This window comes from Callorhinus ursinus, unplaced genomic scaffold, assembly GCF_003265705.2.
Source record: "Callorhinus ursinus isolate GAN/ISIS: 27379988/994484 unplaced genomic scaffold, GSC_fseal_2.0 scaffold3, whole genome shotgun sequence".
NCBI classification, from domain to species: Eukaryota; Metazoa; Chordata; class Mammalia; order Carnivora; family Otariidae; genus Callorhinus; species Callorhinus ursinus.
In genome coordinates, this window is record NW_027397065.1 from 86,139,178 (window position 1) to 86,152,879 (window position 13,702).

Sequence of the window (13,702 nt, forward strand, 5' to 3'; positions counted from 1 at the left end):
ACATCTTGGCTCTTTCCACAGTTTGGCTATTGTGGACATTGCTGCTATAAACATCGGGGTGCACGTACCCCTTCGGGTCCCTACATTGGTATCTTTGGGGTAATACCCAGTAGTGCAATTGCTGGATCATAGGGTAGCTCTATTTTCAACTGTTTGAGGAACCTCCACACTGTTTTCCAGAGTGGTTGCACCAGCTTGCATTCCCACCAACACTGTAGGAGGGTTCCCCTTTCTCCGCATCCCCGCCAACATCTTTTGTTTCCTGACTTGTTAATTTTCGCCATTCTGACGGGTGTGAGGTGGTATCTCATCGAGGTTTTGATTTGGATTTCCCTGATGCCGAGCAATGTTGAGCACTTTTTCATGTGTCTGTTGGCCATTTGGATGTCTTCTTTGGAAAAATGTCTGTTCATGTCTTCTGCCCATTTCTTGATTGGATTATTTGTTCCTTGGGTGTTGAGTTTGATAAGTTCTTTATAGATTTTGGATACTAGCCCTTTATCTGATATGTCATTTGCAAATATTTTCTCCCATTCTGTCGGTTCTCTTTCGGTTTTGTGGACTGTTTCTTTTGCTGTGCAAAAGCTTTTTCATTCTGTCTCGTTCTGAGAGTGATGGCTTTACTTTAATTGGAGCATAGGTCTTTCCAATGTGAATCCCACTTTGGGTCACAGAAGAAAGCAGATACACAAACAGCAGCAAGTAGGGCTCCCTGTGCAGATCTGAGCCCAGAGCCAAGAGCTTGGGGGAAAAAATCTAGCAAATTCAATGAGCAAACTACTGGTAAAAGATCCTCACACCGGCTGTGTGGGTAAAAGATGTTAGGCACTTTATTTTACCCAATTTCATTGCCCGTTCCCCTGTTAACTAAACAGTTTTGAGAGTCAGACGTGGAGGCCGGTCTCAGCAAACTCAGTCACTGGGTTTTCCAAAACTGAATAAAGAACCCAGAAGGATCAGAGGGGAAGGAAGGAAATGCCATCTTAGCCAGGGAAACACTTGGAGACGAAGAAAAAAAAAAAAAAAAAAAGGCAGAAATTGATGAAGGCAATTTACTGAGAGATCTTTAACCTCAGAAAATGCTTCCGAGATAAATCACAGGAGACACAAGAAGAAGTAAAGATAGCACCAGGTTACGAAAAATTGGAATATTGTCTCTGAAAATGCCCCCACAAAATAAAGGAGAAGTAACTAATGCATTCTTCTTACAGAGTTTGGATAAATTATGTGCAAAACCCTGAGAAGGGGGTGCTTTGCTTTCTCCTCCCTGGAATGTTTGCATGTCATGTACCACAGGTATTTCTCCCCGGTCACCAGAGCACAGGGAACTCTTCGAACAAAACCACCTTACTGCAGTGTGGAGAGGCAGAATCGCCCGCGGGCAGTAAGGGGGAGGCACTGTTTTTGTTTCCACCAGCAGAAAACATTGACCTTCCTTTCCAAGCTCCTAATGCCCTCCTGTCCTCCCCTTTGCCTGATGACCCCGGTGCCTTGCAGGGTCTGTGGGCATGCGTCCTTTTCTGGACCTGTGGGGTGGCCATGGCTTCCTACCCATTCAAGGGGCCCCATCTCAAGCATTCCCCCTGCTTCCACCTTGCCCCCCCCCAATTATCACCCAGGACTTGTGTCTTTCTCTGCAGGGGTTCCTGCCCCTGCTGCACCCCCACATTGCACCAGTTACCAGTAGCCATCTGTATTTTCCCTGTCATGCTGCATTTTCATTATGCAACCCATGCCCCTGGACTGGGAGCTGGGCCTGATGGTTTCCCATTGAGCCCAGGACACAGCCGAGGTTGGGAGTGTAACTCTACTCTCCTGATGAGTGACCACACATGTGAGACCCACACCTGGGTGGTGATCTTTGTTGATTCAGGGTTTCTCGGGCTCCCCGCTCTTGACGTTGGGGATCCGATCACTCTTAGTTGTGGGGTCTCTGTCCTGTTCATTGTGGATGTTTAGCGGTGTCCCCAGGTCTCCACTAGGTGCAAGCAATCCCTCTCACCCAGTCGTGACAGCCAAAAAGAACCAAAAATGTCTCCAGACATTGCCAGGTACTAACATGCTCAAAAATCTGGACTCTATTTCTCCAAATGATGAAAGCATTGGCAGTTCTTACATGGTCCATTTCACATGGTTCTCATGTTTCCTCTAGATCACATTCATTCGTTTCACAGACTATTTCAAAAATAGCTATTTCCTTCCCCTCTCTGGACATCAGTCTCCTCTCTTCCTATGTATTTTAGGAAAACATCTGCCTCTTTAGGTAGCCAATGCTTCTCCTGCTGATAGTTTCTGAGTCAGTAATTTTATAAGAATTAGAGCGGTAGCCTTTTACTAGCAGATCATTACTGCTTGGAGTGAATAATTGCTTCTGCTGAATCAAAACTGACCCGTGTTTTGCCTTAGGCTGTGACCATTTGTTGTTTGGTGCTTAGAAATTAGGCAAGTGAAAATCAGAAACAAATCGGAAAGAGCATCTTTCATTCCTTTAGGTAACATACCCTCGACTGACAGATGGGAGTGGTCCTCACTACCGTCCGCTGAGTTTTCTGAGACACAGAAGGAAAATGAGCGGAACAAACACGGTCACATAAAATCAGACCTTCATGTTCCACGTGTTTCTGGTTTTAATGGGTTCAAAACAATGGCAAATCTCCATCATTATAAATTGATTCAAACTCCATTTGTAGATGGGATTTTTTTCAGAAGAATATACTAATGCAGCTGAAGATGAATTTCAAGCACCAGTACTGTAAGGAGAGATCGCACGTTCTTTGAGGTGGCATTAAGTATACTGATGGACCCATCTACGCTCTTGAACAACCTGTGCTCAGTTGAAATGGAATTTGGTTTTGTAGCAGCACCGTGTGCGGTAGAAGTTCTTGCGCCCAGAATGATGTGATGGGTTTCCGAGGCTTCAGCCTAAGCCGCACTGCCAGGTGGTCCATGGGTGGGGAGCCCAGCAGGACATCCGGCTCTGTGCGTCTTCCTCTACTAGTTCCTTTTCCTTACTTAGCGTCTCTGTTACGTTCTCAAAATGGCACCTGACCCAGTAGCCTGAGCCCAGCCCCTGGGACACAGAAGAAGAAACAAGGCCACTTTCTATGAAGAGGAGCAGCGAGGCCAAATACCACCTGCCCGAGGGCCAGTCCCTGAATTCACAGTTCAGACAACCCAAATTTCTCCATGCTGACAGTTCAAGGGCCCAAATCGGAAAACATTTTCACAGAGTCAACTTAACTAGAGCAGTCCCCTTGCTTCTGGAAGTTTCCATCACCCGCGGTCAACCGCGGTCCAGAGGCAGATGATCCTCTTTCTGATGTCACGCCAGAAGGTCGGTAGGAGCCCCACGCTGCGTCACAGGGCCTACATCAGTCACTCACGTCACCGCATCACGTAGGCATCTCATCATCTCCGACCATCACTCACAGAAGGGTGAGCACAGAAAGTAAGACATTTTGAGGGAGAGAGAGAGCACGTTCACAAAACTTTTACTACAGCATATTACTAGAATTGTTCTATTATTTGTTGTTGTCCTCTCTCACTGTGCCTCACTTACAAATGAAACTTTCTCAGAGAGATGGTATGTATAGGAAAAACCGTAGTATCTGTAGGGCTTGGTACTATCCATCATTTCAGGCATCCCCTGGGGGGTCTTGGAAGGTACCCTCTTAGACAGAGGGGGGCGGTTATAACGTCCGTTTAGGGAGTGGAATTCAGGTTTTTTTCTTAGTGGCCAGGAGTTTAGAAATGAGAATTCAGCGATTGTATATTTTTTGTTTGTGCAGTAGTCTTAGGACAACTTTCACAGAATTACAAAGTTTCCCTTCTCCCTGAAATCAAAAGAGTAATGCAAAATGTGACATCTCAAAAATGAGAAGAATGCCAGCCATTTTAACTGAACTCATGGTTTTCTCTCCCCGAAGAGCAGTGGTCTGTGCTGCCCCACATAATGCAGGATAAGCAGAGCCAGGAATGCTGGGCGCGGTGAGGGGGCTGAGCCTGCGGGGTGGCGTGCCCTGGGCCCACTTGCTGCTCTGATGGGAACATTCCTCAGCCGGCTGCACAGCAGGGGAGAAGAAAGAGGGCACATTTGCTCTTTCTCCCTGGTGGTGCTGGGACCAACACGGGCACCATTTCACGTGTAAGTCCCTTAAACTGACAGTTCAGGGAATCAGGTCAAGAAAATGTCATAGATCTTTGATTTGGGCCCATTTAGGAGAGAAAGGAAGTGCGGAGACTTGCCAGTTCTCCGTGAGGTTGGAGTTCGATTGTATTTATACAATTTTCAGCTCATTTTGGGAAAGACGGTGACTTTGCCTACAAAGCACTCAAACGTTTCCTGCGTTAAAGGGGGGAAGAAACGTCTGTTTTTATGTATTATAAAACTTTTATAATAAAGTCTGTCGTATTTAGTTCCTTTTGAAATACCATGACAGAAGGCCGCTTCAAGAATTATTTAAATGTCTTTTAAACAAACATTATTTTAAACATAAATGGCCGATTCTCCTGCACGCGAACAAGAGGCCCTTGTCCCTCTGGGGTCCTTGTGTCTGAGCCACAGCCCTGCCCACTATGCCCTTTAGGAAATGCACCGGCTCGCAAGGGGGTGAAGGGGCTGCTTTGCGCGCTTCTTGGAGCTTTTGCTTCTTGGACCTTTCTCGCTCGTGATCTCATTTTGATACTTTTGACACCAAGTGCCTAGAATTATTTTGCTCTTTGGTGGGAGAGTTTTGATTGGAATCCAGGGCTCCCTGTATTGTTCTGCCTGCGTTTCTCCTGGGGTCCTGCTTGCCGTGTTGTCCAGCTGTGCAAGGAGAGTGGCAAACTCCAGATATTGGGGGGAAGCCACCGTGACTCCATGACTCCATCCTGCCTGGTGGCATGCGGGGTGGGGGGGGGGCTGGACATATTCACCGGGAGTGCCAGTATTTGGAATTCTTGAGTTAATGCATGCAGCACCCTGCAGACCTGAATTTATTCTATATAATTACTGCAAAAATTAAGGCTTCTTTAGATGGCACACGGACAACCTGCATGGATTCTGTGCAGGCAGTTTCGTTTTTTTTTGTTTGTTTGTTTTGTTTTTCATTTTTTTTTTTTTAAATTGAGGTGTCCCCAACAAGTTTTCCGTGGAGTTCAGTTGAAAATAGTCACGTTCTGTAAATATATGCATAATGAGTACACTTTATCAATACACTAGATATCATATAGCATACAACAGATATGTTAATATATATTCATATGCATATGTGTGTATTTTTAGCTTCATATTTCTAGATATGTACATCTATATATTTAGATATAAATATGACTATAACAGCATGTCTGTATATTTATTTAAATTTATGTAGCCCGGGGGGCTCAGTCAGTTGAGCATCTGACTCTTGATTTTGGCTCAGGTCATGATCTCGGAGTCATGGGATCAAGTCCTGTGTCTGGCTCCCAAGCTCCGTGTGGAGTTTGCGCGAGATTCTCTCTCTCCCTCTGCCTCTGTTCGTACCCCTGCTCACGCTCTCTCAAAATAAATAAATAAACTCTTTAAAAAAAAAAACTTCTGTAATCTGTATGCACATATATACATATGTAATACATGTGTCTCTTGCACACATATATGTCTCCTATGTATATATGCCACATATATATATATACGTTTACATCTGATTGGGTGATGCAGTTTCTCAAGATTCACCTGGTAATCGTGACTTTTTGTAAGTATACATTCAACAGGAGAGGCGCGTGCAGTTACTATAAATTGCTCTGCGGCACTCTGGATGCTCACAAAGGTGATGCATCACTAAGGGAGACACGCCGTGTTCAGTGGGAGTGCTGTGATGAGCATGGACGCTGCCTGGCTCCCAGCCCTCATCCCCCACCCCTAACAAAGATGGGCTGGCATTGCTGAGACACCTACCCTGTTTACAGATCGTCTTTCTACACAGTTAGACAGTCTTTCTTCAAGCAGAACCTACCTATTTGGGGGAAAAAAGGCTGAAACACTGTAAGGGAAAAACCAGTGAATTCATTGAGAGAAAGGTCCTGAAAACGTGTGTTTTCTGTCCTGGGGTGAGGGCCATGTGCCCTTGAGCCCAAGTGGGCCTTGGTCTCAAAGCTCTTTTAATGAGTCAGCAACTCTGCCTCCCAGCTATCAATTCAAATAAGAATTGCTACGAAGTCAAGGACAGGTTGACCCGCCTGTGGGATCGCAGGCACACATGGGTCGTTTTAAGGTTCAGGTGGTATTACCAAAATGTAGATAGATGACTGTCATTATCAACAAGAGAAGCGTGTGGTGGCAGGCTGTTGGCAGCCTTGGAAATGAGCACTATGACTTCTTGGAAAACCAGAATTCATTGAATTTCCTTAAGCCACTTTCAAGGTACAGAAATGGGATAAAAGAAAGTATTCTTAGATGAGAAAAGGAAACTCAAAGATATTTAGGTAAGTTGATTTATAAGACAAACCTATTCCAGAATCTCCGGAAGGGACATCTGCATCGTGCGTGTACTTTAAATAAAACAAGCGATCCCAAGCAGTCCTTCTGGCACATTTAGATAACCAGTGAAACAGCCACGTTTGTAGCCGTGATCGATGACGCGATCCACCAGGAGATTTTCCGCAGGAGAATTTGGGTCTTAGGCTCATCACCAGCAGGAGACTGATGATGACAGAGCTTGGCCCTCGGGGTCATTTCCTTTCATTCTTAATTTTGACTCTCTGATTTCTACGTTTATCTGCTGCTCACAAGCTAAGTCCCTCTACTTTCTTCTATCTAATACGGTCTACATTCTGTTTTGTCTGCACTTACCCCGATTTCTCTTAAAAAAACATTATTTCAGATGCATTTATTTGTTTAGGATTCACATCCAGCCTGCTTCTAGAATTGGTTGAAGCAGTCTGTGGGTTAAACATGAGGGGGCTTTTAAGGGAGTGAGAACGAGAAAGCTCTGAGACGCACTGAGCCAGACTTTGGGCAAAGGAGTTCAGCTCTTGACAGTTAAGAAGAAACACAGAAGTATGCCCGCCTCCAAAGGTTCCTCTTACAAGACGCGAGGAGGGAGCATGCCTTGTCCTCGTCCCACTGGTGATAATGCAAACCTCCTCCTCGGTCCTCCCCTCCTCCCCTCCTCCCCCAGTGCATCCCAGCGTGCAGACTGGACTCACCTAGAACATGACTCTGGTCAGGTCCCATATGTCACAAGCAACCCTGGGGTCCACAGGGTTGCGTCTGTCCTCTGTCCTTGAGAAAAAGACTGTATGGGCCCCCTTATCTGATCGTCCCGATCCCTGAACTCTTCCTCTATCCTGCCGTGCAATCTCACTGAGCTGGGGAAGCTGCCGGGTGGTCCACGGGCACGTGACCCTTTTCAGACGGTAGAGCCCCCGTGTGTGTTCTCACGTGGTCCTGGTTACTGGAACAGGCTTGTCACAATTCTCTGTTCCAATTGAAATATCATTGTGCCCTCCCTTGTTTCCTTTTTTCCAAGATTAAAAAAAAAAATTGAGTTGGATTTGTCCTGCCTCTCTGGTACACTCCTGCATCCTGGTGCTCACCCTCCCTAACCATCCTTCCAGTTCTTCATCAAGTTTGTGATGGGCCCTCAGGAAAGTTAATGACCTCCGGTCTTATTTTCAGTTTGTCTTTCTTTTGGGAGATGAAGATAAACATTTTGTTATCTCGATTGGTTCCCTTCCCGTAATTGATGAGAGGCACTGGCTTTCTCTCCCCCAGGTCTGTAGACGTCATCTTTCAGTTGGGATCTTGGAAAAACTTACCCTTGGCTGTGTTCATGGATATAGGCTTGCTTCCAGCACGTTTCTCCTTTGTGTCAGTCTCTTGCTTTAAAACGACAACAAAAGAGTTCCTCTATGTCTTAGACTCCTTCTTGAAGGAGTTCTAAAAGCACAACAGAAAACAAGCAAAATCCCCGCTTCTCCCACTGTTTGTCATTTCCCATCTCCTATCGATTACAGTGTCATTTCTGCGTCTGTTTTCTATGTTAAGGCATCAGGCCCTCTCAGCTCCCCCTGTGCTCCAAGTTGTCTCTTCGGAGTACCCCTCAGGCATGCGGAGGCCTCAGGCTTTCACCCCCGCCTTTATCCTGTCTTTGAGACCCCTGTGCCCCCATCCTCCCTGACATGGCCGGGCCACCTCGTCCCTCCTCTGTGTCCTCCCTGTGCTCCCTGAGCTTGGGAAGAGATAACCATGTGGCTCTTTGAAGTCTTGTTTTGTTCTTTCTCTTTCAGAACTCTCTGCCCTTTCACTAGTCATAAAAACAAAGCAGGCCACAACAAAACAAGCCTCCTCCCCATCTGGCGTACCTTTCTCAGCTACCCAGTACACTGTTGACATTCATTTCTCCATTCTCCTGATATCGAACTGAGAGCTTTCATTCCCTTTGTTGTTTTTTTTTTCTCGAAGTGTGTTCAGATTAGCAGTCAGTGATAATTTGTTACTATACTTGCTAGTTATGGTATTGGGAGAATTATCTGATATCTTGACATTTGACTTCATATTTAGAAAGCAGATCCCCAGACTTAGCTCTTTTCATCATCCTCATGGCCAGGCCAACAAGCAGACTGAGTTATGGCAAATCAGCATGGCATGGAGATTGGGGCTCCATTCGACTGAAGAGAACATTGCCGAACGCAGAGCTTCTTATGCAGGGCAGCGTGCGATTTGCACCATTGTGTATCATGAGCTGTCGGCTCTGTCCACTCGGTTGGCTCCTCACCACATCCTGTTGGCTCACTGCGTTCTGGCTGTGCACGTCCACACCCCCCCACCCGGTCTGGGCACTAAAGGACATGGGACCCAATTAAGGAAGTGGTTCCCTTGTCTGTCTCCGGAACTGTAATCTCCCTATCTCAAGTTTACCTTCTACACTGAGTGGTCCTTCAACATTGGGTCAGGTCAGACTTCATGCAATGAAAACAAATAGCAAGTCCCTTCACATTTGGAGTAAAATTCAAAATTCACTAGGCACAGCCGGCCCCTGTCTGACTGTGCAGCGGATGTGTGACCTCTTCCATACACCACGGAAGCCCCTCACTCTTAACCACAGCACCTCGGCACAGTCCGCTCCCCCGACCTGGGGTGTCTTTTTCTTCCTTTTTAGGTCATTGAATCCTGTGAGTATCAGATGGCGCTTCCTGCAGGAAGCTTCACTAAATTCTATCCTTCTTGTATTTTTTTAAAAGATTTTATTTATTTATTTGACAAGAGAGAGCAGCAGAGGGAGAGGGAGAAGGAGACTCCCCGCTGAGCAGGGATCCTGATGCGTGACTCGATCCCAGGACCCCGGGATCAGCAACTGACCCGAAGGCAGACGCTTAGCTGACTGAGCCACCCAGGCGCCCCTCTATCCTTCCTTTAAAACTTACATTAGATGTCACCTCCTGGGAGGCCTTTCTCCAACTCTTCCCTTCCCCTTCCCTCCCGAGGTAGTAATATTCTGTTCCCTGGACAACTCCATAGTAGCTGTCATGGCCCTGTATTTTCATTTTCTGCTGAATGCCTAGATTGTGACCTCTAGCACAATGTCTACCAAAGAATATCTAATCTGTTAATGCTTGCTGAATGAATGAAGAGCTTTCTGGCTTAGAAGTCCATGCACTATGATGACAGTGCCCCAGATTTTCTATGCATGCTTTGCAAGCACAAAACATATTCAACTCTGGGTCATCACTCAGCATGGGGTCTCATCCCACATGTTCTGGACATTCTTTCCTTATTAGTTACATTCTTGCTTCTCCATCAAAAATCAAAAATGTGTATAGATTCTCACTATGTATGGAATGGCACTTTGAAAACTTTGTGTAAAACTTGTTCCAATTTGTATACAGAGTTTCACATGTGACCCTTGCATTTGGAGAAGCATTTGTAACATTGTTTTTCAAAGTTCTGGAACGTTTTCTAAGACAATTTTTCATGAGTGGCATCCAGTAGTTTCCTTTTATTCGTTCTCCTCACTAACAGATATCAAAGGCGATTTCGGGTTTGCTCTGTTAACAGGTGCAATTCAAAATGAAACCACATTCATCAAAAAAAAAAAAGATACATGCTTTGAGATTTTAATTGAATGTGTATATTTATCTTCATAAATGTTTTCTACCGAACAAGTGTGCAGATAGAGGTCAGATTATTTAAGTTTTATCGTTGTTTGGGGGTCAATATCTAAGAGATTTTTTGTTTTTGTTTTTAGTGGTCAATTGCCATATAATTTATTAGCCAGTCAAAATATATTCAGATTTGCCATTCCTCTTGTGTTCAGGCCTGTTAACATGTTTCGTGTGATTCTTTTTTTTTCCCCCTCCAGGAGGAATGTCAGAACTACATCCGGGTGCTTTTGGTGGGTGGTGACCGGTTATTTACCTGTGGGACCAACGCTTTCACGCCTGTCTGCACCAATCGCACGGTAGGTCTTCGTCTTTAGCCTCGACAGAGTTTAGTACCAGGAAGGTCCAAACGTTCTGTTAAAGCTGTAGTTTTACATGTATTTCCGTTCTCTAAGGAGCTGCTTTTTAAATCAAAGAAAAAGTCTTTTTTTCAAATAGAAAAAATATTTCATGTATTGATTTATTACTAATCACACTGCCTAGAATATAAAGAGCTGGAAGTAACGATAGCTTGTTGAATTAAATTTCAATATGTTTCCAAACTGTTTCTGCCAGCTTTTCTCCACCAGTGATCCTAAACACTAATCCTCAACATACTCTTCATTTATCCTGGTTTACTATAGAGATCCTGAGAAGCATTAAATGGCCTTAAAATCATAGTCCAAATGACGAAAATATAATTGACCAATTGGATAAGAGCAATGTCAGAAAAATGAAAGCAAGCCAACAAATGAAGCCCAAGCCCTGGGCAAAGTGTTGGTCCAACCTGTCCTCTTTGTTTTTCTTTTTCTTTTAAAGATTTTATTTATTTATTTGACAGACAGAGACACAGCGAGAGAGGGAACACAAGCAGGGGGAGGGGGAGTGGGAGAGGGAGCAGCAGGCTTCCCGCCGAGCAGGGAGCCCGATGCGGGGCTCGATCCCAGGACCCTGGGATCACGACCTGAGCCGAAGGCAGACGCTTAACGACTGAGCCACCCAGGCGCCCTTTTCTTTTTCTTTTAAACCTGTCCTTATTGGCAGAGGACGCTTCAGCGCCTGCGTCTTACACCCGTAGGTCCGTGGGGCGTCCGAGCACATGTGCAGCCTTCCTAATTTGAGATAGGAGTTTGATGTCCCGCAGGGAACATGATGAAGAAATATCGTTATGTTAATTTCCTGGTTACCTGACTTCTCTCAAAGCCTGACTTTATCATCTGCAATATTTTCAAACTAGCATCCAGTTACTGGAAATAGAAGAAGAACAAGGGGGAGGATGTCACGCCCTGTTCTCCAAGCTTTGCACCGACTCGGGTGGTGGTGATCTACCCCAGGTTGTGTTTATCCTTTGGGTGCCTGTTGTATTAAAACAAGAGTTTGAGATAGAAAGAATTTAAGTAACTTGCCCGGAGCTAAACCTCTGCCGGCAGAACGAGCAGTGTGTGTGGGTCCCCTGTCTAGCCCTTGTGCTCTGCTACCACCCAAGTCAGGATGAAGAAGCCAGTGGAACTTTTCTCGTTCAAGGATGGGTTGGGAAACCAGCAACTGAGAAGCTGGGTTCACACCAGATGCCTGCAAGACCCCGAGTTGGCTGTCTGAAAACTGACAAAATAAAGTGTTGGAAATTTGGGCTACACAGTCCGAAAGAGCACTTATCCTCATCTGTGAGCAGAGTTTGGAGCTATTCATAGCATTTTAATTCGCTTAGGGTGATAAAATTGCACAGAATCTATATTGTGGTTTGTGTTTCTCTAAATATTGAAGTTTTCTCTATTGACGTGGAAAGATCTGCAGTACCCATGCATCGTCAATGGGACCCATGTACAATCATCTTGTTTCTTTTCTTTTTCTTTTTCTTTTTTTTTTTGGCGAGAGTTTAATAGTGTGAGGTCCTGCAGCTCTGAAGGGAGGATGAGGGAGATGGTTGGTGGATCCTCCATCCAAGTCCACCGCAGGGTGTTTTCATCAAAGTTGGAGTGCACACATCTGTCATGTCTTACCCTGAGCCCCAGAGAGTTTATTGCACCTGCGTCATTTTTGGGTCAGGCCGACACTGTTCCAGGGCTTTCCTGGAGGGTAATCGGTTTCGTCTCTCTTGTTCTCCCGCACAGTTGAATAACCTGACCGAGATCCATGATCAGATCAGCGGTATGGCCCGCTGCCCCTACAGTCCCCAGCACAACTCCACGGCTCTTCTCACGGCCGGTGGGGAGCTGTACGCCGCTACGGCCATGGATTTTCCCGGACGGGATCCTGCCATTTACCGGAGCCTGGGCGTCTTACCTCCCCTCCGCACGGCGCAGTACAACTCCAAATGGCTCAACGGTGAGTCCTCCCGCCACCGCCCGTGCCCCACCTCGTTTGTCTGTCATGCCTGGTCGCTTGTGCTCAAAAGCAAGCTGCCGCCACTTCCGAAGAAAAACAATTTCCTCATTTTCTCAGGAAATTAAAATGTCACTTGTTTTGTTCGTCAGTGTGGAAGGGCATCTGCGCGGGGCTCTTTCGGAGCAGAAGGGGAAGAGATATCGCCAATGCTGGAGGCCAGGACAACAGGGCTAATGTTGACATGACCATACGTCGAACTTAGGCTGTTCTTTACGCTAGTGTTTGAAGTTCAGGAAATTTGATGTCATATCAGAGATATCTGTAGATTCATGTGCATTCTTTCTTAACTTCTCATTATATATCTAAAAGCAGGAAATTACTAGCATTTCATGAAATGTGCAGACACTGGGTAAGAGAATGGGTTTGGCCACAGGTAGCTCCAGAGAGCTTGATCGGTTTAAAAAAGTATCGAGTCACATAACCAGAGCATTGCGGTATGCGTCTTTGGGGTTAGTTCCTTTGACGGTGTGAGCGTCAGTGAGCTCTGTCACTGGTCTCCCTGCCATCCACGTTGTGGCAGTGTGGTCCTCAGACTGACTTCGCGGGGCATGCAGAGTGGCTGATGCAATTTCAGGCCCAGCATCCAGGTGTGACAATATGCAGCAGCAGGAGAAGCCGGATTCCTTGTGTCTCCCCAGAAGACTTAAGTCTTGGACTAGAAGTTGGTCATGTGCTCACTAAGCAGTCAGAATAGAGGTTGGCTTTGTTCAATGTCCTGAGTGAGGGGTGCCAACTGAAACTGAGCCCTCTGTATGTGTGTATGTTCACGTGTGAATGTGCTTGCACACACACACGGTGTTATGGATACCTACGTGCATCACATGTCATCCCTTTATTTGAAAGCTTGCACAAAGATGAAATCTTGAAATTGCCCTTATACTATTTATTATTTTGAGCTTTCAAGTTCTACAAAGATTTACTGGCCTTCTGTCAAGTACAAGCTAATTATGTAGATGAGAATTTCTCACCCTCAGCACTCCTGACATTTTGGAAAAGATAATTCTTTGATGTGTGTGTGGTGCGGGGCTATCCTGGTTATCATAGGATGCTTAGCAGTATCTCTAGCCGATCTATACTCACTAGATGCAGTAGCATCCCCCTCTACCTAGTTGTGACAATAAAAACATTTCCAGAAGTTTCCAAACGTCTCCTGGGGGAGAAAATGCCTCTGGTTGAGAAGGACTGGCTTAGGCTCATTATTTATGCATATTTATTCCTG

The 13,702-nt window shown here is 45.6% G+C and overlaps 1 protein-coding gene across 17 annotated transcripts in view; it reads left to right on the forward strand.

Annotated features, from left to right (window-relative positions):
* SEMA5A (semaphorin 5A) overlaps positions 1-13,702 on the forward strand; it is a 478,910-nt gene that overhangs the window by 288,546 nt on the left and 176,662 nt on the right. For all 17 annotated transcript variants that reach the window (XR_012377654.1, XR_012377655.1, XR_012377662.1 and 14 more), the window contains 2 exons: positions 10,320-10,418; positions 12,210-12,423. Coding sequence is in view for 2 of the 17 variants with exons in the window: in XM_073891093.1 (XP_073747194.1) it covers positions 10,320-10,418; positions 12,210-12,423 (313 nt within the window). In the remaining 15 variants the exon portion in view is untranslated. The remainder of the gene's footprint in view (positions 1-10,319; positions 10,419-12,209; positions 12,424-13,702) is intronic.